The 5,273-nt window shown below is 38.4% G+C and overlaps 1 protein-coding gene across 1 annotated transcript in view; it reads right to left on the bottom strand.

The window, feature by feature from the left end:
• Positions 1-3,794: 3,794 nt before the first annotated feature.
• The window catches only part of LOC146467546 (putative skeletal organic matrix protein 5), a 3,140-nt gene continuing 1,661 nt past the window's right edge, over positions 3,795-5,273 (bottom strand). Inside the window, exons 5-6 of the mRNA XM_085125847.1 lie at positions 4,651-4,777; positions 3,795-4,568 (exon numbers count right to left, since the gene is read on the bottom strand). Coding sequence (XP_084981973.1) covers positions 4,053-4,568; positions 4,651-4,777 — 643 coding nt within the window. The 3' untranslated portion in view covers positions 3,795-4,052. The remainder of the gene's footprint in view (positions 4,569-4,650; positions 4,778-5,273) is intronic.

Genomic DNA, 5,273 nt, shown 5'->3' with positions numbered 1-5,273 from the left:
GAGTGATAGATTTTGGAGTCTCTTTCTCTATACTATTCATTTGGAGTTGACACGACAAATACGTTCATCGGCCGTTGTGTTTCCCTTGTAAACCATACCCGATTTAAGACCATATTGGTCCAAATCTATACCGTATTTCAGACTAAAACGGCTCAAAAATAATACCCTTTGGGGGAGGACATACCTTAATAGCGTATGTGTGGGGTTAACCCCCCCCCCCCCCCCCCCCAGATCTGGTCAATCTTCGAGAAAGAACATCTGGTTCAAATCCGTTTTCATGTGTCAGGAAAGTAACACAAACGCACAACTACGCATGCTCAACTTTTATAGGCAAAAGCTTTCCCATAATGGCTTTTTAGAGACCAATTTGTTGCTGTAATGTCGGTAATATTTCACCTATCCTATTCAGAAACAAAATCAAGTTTCTGGGAAAGAAGTAAGCTACTGCTAAAAATCGTTTTGACCGCCAATGGTGGCCAAAGCGTGCGCGCTGTATTACGTGTTTACTCCCAGATGGTTGCTGTTCGTTGTTGATCATACTTGCCAGCTTTTTAGTCTATGGATAAAAATCCTAGTTGACCTTTTCAAGTAAAAGCTGATAAACAGTACTTTTAGCGTACATTTTAAAATGCAATTTTTTTTTAATCTGCGTTACATAACACAATAATAACAATATTGAACACTGCTTACATTATTAACAATAAATACAATACTTACAATACTGACAATACTTATTGCTTACATTGTTGTCAATACTTACTATTTACAAACATTCTTAAGTTTCTTATGCTTTAAGTACACCTTTGCGTCAGAAGAAACTTGTTTGCAAGATAATTAGGGTTATTGAGGCAGGATAAGCTAACGGATGAAAGACATAGAGAATATCAGTGGCGTTGGGAATAACGCTATAGTTGAAACGATAGTTTTTATGTGATATCGTGTAGGAATGACCATTGTTTGGGTAGAAAATTGTTCGTTTCTGCTTGTACTTGTATGCTGTAAATTGTCTTTAGGTATTTGAGAAATCCTTGCAATAGAGGTATATATTCTTTTGTTTTGCAGAGCCAGATATAGTGCCTGGCAATAAGAAAACAAAAGTTGATCTGGCGTTGAAGTTTAGAAGAGTCTGATCTCAGGCCTAGTGAAACATTCATGTCTGCAGAGTAGCTATCGGGAATAATTTGACAAAGTTTTAATCGCATTATTATGCTCTCCCTAAAAAGCGCCGTTTTGGGGCAGGACCAGAAAAGGTGTATGAGTTTTTCTGGTTCTTTTTTTTACAAAAGAAACAGTTGGAGTTTTCTTTTATTCTTATCTTAGTTAAGAAAGCATTTGTTGGCATTCTTCTGTGCAACAGTTTAAATTGAAATACCCTGAGTTTTGTGCTTTTTGTGATTTTATGAGCTGGTTGGTAGGTCGTGCCCCGCTCTATTTCGTTTTGACCTAAGTTGTAGTCTTTGGTCCATTTTTGCTGTCTTGTAGTAGGGGCGTCACTTTTCTTTGTAACTAATTTGTCATACACCAACTTGCTTGCTTTTTGGGCTTTTATTAGTTTTGTCGAATAACTTTCGTATCCATTACCTTCATTTGTGTGGTCTTCTTGGTTGAATGTGTTGCATAGCTTTTTAAGAGCAGAAATTATTCCACAATATACGAAGGGTTGGACCTTGATGTTGTATTTGTTTGAAAGTTCTGGTGGAGTGAGGAATTTTCCTTCTCTGTTCCTTAAGTGCTTAACTTTTATAATGCCTTTACGATACCATTCTTTGAAAAAATAGGGCTGTTGTTGATCCTTATAAGTGAATCGTACCATATGCTTTGTTCTGTAAGCTGGCTCTCTGATGTTATACTCTCTTCAAAATTGATTTCTGACCAGATTAGGAGAATTTCCTTTAAGAAACTGTCTTGCGTTTTGAAAATATTAGCTATGTCTATCTTATTAAGGTTGCTTGTGAAAGGTAGGGTACACTCAAACTTTTTCAGTTCAAGATCGAAAAAAGTTTCCATTTACCTTGATTACCTGTATCCAAGTACTTCTTTATCCAAGCGGTTTTTAGCGCTTTATTAAAGGAAGATAATATGTCAATCATTATCAGGCCACCTGCTGGGTAATTGTTAATCATAATATCTCGCTTTATTTTATCGCCCTTTCCGTTCCAAAGAAACAAGTAAAAGAGCTTGTTAATCTCGCTCATTATTTTTTTGTTTGTGCACAAGAGTGCCAAGACGTACACAATTTGAGAAGCTACTAGGCTTTTCAGAACTGTGATCTTCCAACTTGAGGTTAATCTACGGTATTTCTAGTTGCTTAGAATATTTCTAATTTTTTCCAATTTTTCCTTATAGTTTAAAAGAACAGTGTTTTCGGGGTCTGTCGTAAACCATACGCCAAGAGATTTTACTTTGTTTGTTTGCCATCTGAAAATTTCTTTCTGGAAGAAGAATTTCTGTTTTTCCACTATTTGTTCCGATCTAAATTGCTTCTGTTTTCTTACTATTGATTTTGAGACCCGAGGCTTCTCCAAAATCGTCGAGTGTGTTAAGAGCAGCTGAGAGCGACGCCTGTGAACCATTTAATATTAAAGTTGTATCGTTTGCGTATTGACTTATTTTAAGTTCCTCTTGAATAACATGTATTCCTCTGATATTGCTGTTTCTTTTAAAAGCCTTGGCTAAGACTTCAACTGAAAGAACAAATAGATATGGAGACAACCGGCACCCCTCTCTGACCCCTCTTTGAATTTTAAAGAAATTGCTTGTCCAGCCGTTGTTTAAGAAGCAGTTCTCTATGTTGCTGTAAAGGCATTTGACCCAGTTTACATCGCTTGGGCCGAAACCGAAGTATTGAAGAGATTTTATGATAAGAGGCCATTCAATCGTGTCAAAAGCTTTTTCGAAATCAAGAAATAATAATAGCCCTGGGATGTTTTTTTCTTTGGTAAAATGAATAACATAGTCTTTTAATCGAATGTTCTCGCCAATAAACCTGCCTTTCATAAAGCCAGTTTGATCACTTCTCATGAGATCGGGAAGAACATTTTTCAGCCTGTTGGCTACAACCTTTGCTGCAATTTTGTAGTCGCAGTTGGGAAGAGTAAGCAGTCTCCAGTTTTTTAATGAAATATGGCTCAGCGTCTTTCTTAGGGATGAGTTTGATTACCCCTCTTCTTTGTGTGATGGAAAGCTGACTCGTTTCGTGCGCGTAATCAAGTGCGTTAATCAATAACTTTGATATATTTGTCCAAAATACTCTATAAAATTCTGCAGGCAGCCCATCAGATCCAGGGGTTTTTCCCTGTTCCATGGTTTTTAGGGCTGCAAGGCATTCCCTTTCTGTTAAAAGGCCTCAGTTCACAATTGTTCCGTTCCTCGTCATTGACAGGACGGTGTCGTTTTCATGTTTAAAGAAATCATATCTGTCAATTAAATTGTGTACATTTCTGTTGGATGTATATAGATTTATAAAAAAAGATTCACCTTCTGCTAATATTTCCTGATCCGAGGTAATAAAGTTATTTTCGTCCACTTTATGTTGGCTTATAATACCTTGCTTATAGTGTCTCTTTTCCAGGTTAAGGAAATATTTCGTTTTTTTCTCCTTCATTGTGCCATTTAATTTTAGCTCTCAATATGGCACCATATTAAAATGCAGTTTGGATAAAATCCTCGAGTGGGAATATTCAAAATAAATATGTCATTTGTTATGCTGTAAAAGCTGCGCCGGACCGGTCAATGGATAAAATTCGAAAGTTCAACGATTTCGATGAAAGTACTACTTTTCCTATGGTGTTGGTAACGTTTGAAAATGATTTTTGAGAGTCTTTCTCTGCTTTTAGCTCAGGTGTCCTATTAGCACTTAAGAAGCATCTCACTTACGTTGAAGCATGCGATAACCTACGAGAAAATCATCAAAGAAAGGAAACCTTTTTGACCTTGTACGCAAGTGTTTATTTCATCTCTGTCTTACAAATCCCTTACTAGTCCCAATCCCTTAACCCACTTAATTATACCAATTAACACTTGGTGGCATCTTCGCTTGTGAGCTTTAGCATTCACTGCACCAGGATGTACCCCATGGCTTTGATGTGCTTGTCTCCATTATCTCCTCCATATTTAGCCTCGTTTCCACACGTGTTGGAGTTATCATGGACTCCTCCTGTACCCAAACCGATTCTGGAGTCACAGGTATCGCAGTTGTCTTCGTTGTTACCAAGGATTCCGATTCTTGCTCTTGGACCACCAGGAAGACTTTCAGCGTTAAACCCTTCTCGGTTACAGTTGTGCTGCAAGGAGCCTTGTTCACCGACCAAACTCTTCCACATGACGCGTCCCAGTGAGGTGGCGCGGTGTTGCCCGTCAGCGATCAATGCATACAATGAACTGGCCTGCTTGTTTATCACAATAAACCTGTCCTGCCCGTGGACTTTCATACCGAGGCAGATCTTGTAGAAGGGCGTGCTCCAGTAGGTTGACAATTTGGTTTCTGTTTCATCAAATCCAGTCTCCCCTCCTACATCGCTGTAGGATACATTGTTACTCCAGTAGTCGGAATCGTAATGGAAGGTCATCTGCAAGCAAGGAAAGAAAAATTCTCTTTTATTGCCAAAAAAGCCGAATTACGAGGTGGCACATTTATAGCGAGAGGTGTACCTTTTTGCCATCAATCTTCATGGCCGTCGTCCAGCCTCCATCACCACATCCGTCGATTCCCATGTGACAGTAAACAGAAATCTCTTGTGAATTGACCAACAGTTTGTACACACCACTCACAGCTAGCCTGCAAAAAGGAGGAACGCTTAAAAATCTGACTTGAATTCTGTTTTTAACTGGCTTTGTGCTTCAGTGTGCTCTGTTATTGCCAAAAAAAGTATCGGCTATTGTAAGGCAAGCCAGGAGAGAATGAGCTCATCCTCTCTTGACCAAACCTTTTGTGCTTTTCCCGTAGCTTGGCGCCGGTTTCTTGTACCAAAGTTAAGGTCTGGTTGTGGCAATCGCTATATACAGCAATTTATGCGCTTGAACGGATTAATTGTCTTAATATTGGTTTAATCTGACGCTCAGTACTAAACTTTTATTAACAAGCTACTTCAAAACTGATAAAAAGGAGAAGAGTTGCTATTATTGAAAACAAGGCAACAATTGACATTCAACTGTCTTTAACAAACTGTGCTCTTTCTCATATTAGACCTTACTGAGGAATTGCTTAATGCCCAAGGAGTTGTAGCAAATTGGCGCACTCATAAAAAACGCTACCGTTAGGTGGATATAGATAT

The sequence above is a fragment of the Pavona decussata genome, unplaced genomic scaffold (genome assembly GCF_977016875.1).
Source record: "Pavona decussata unplaced genomic scaffold, jaPavDecu1.1 SCAFFOLD_135, whole genome shotgun sequence".
In the NCBI taxonomy this organism is placed as follows: Eukaryota; Metazoa; Cnidaria; class Anthozoa; order Scleractinia; family Agariciidae; genus Pavona; species Pavona decussata.
Note: the sequence above shows the minus strand (reverse complement) of the source record. Positions and strands in the feature narration are given on the sequence as shown.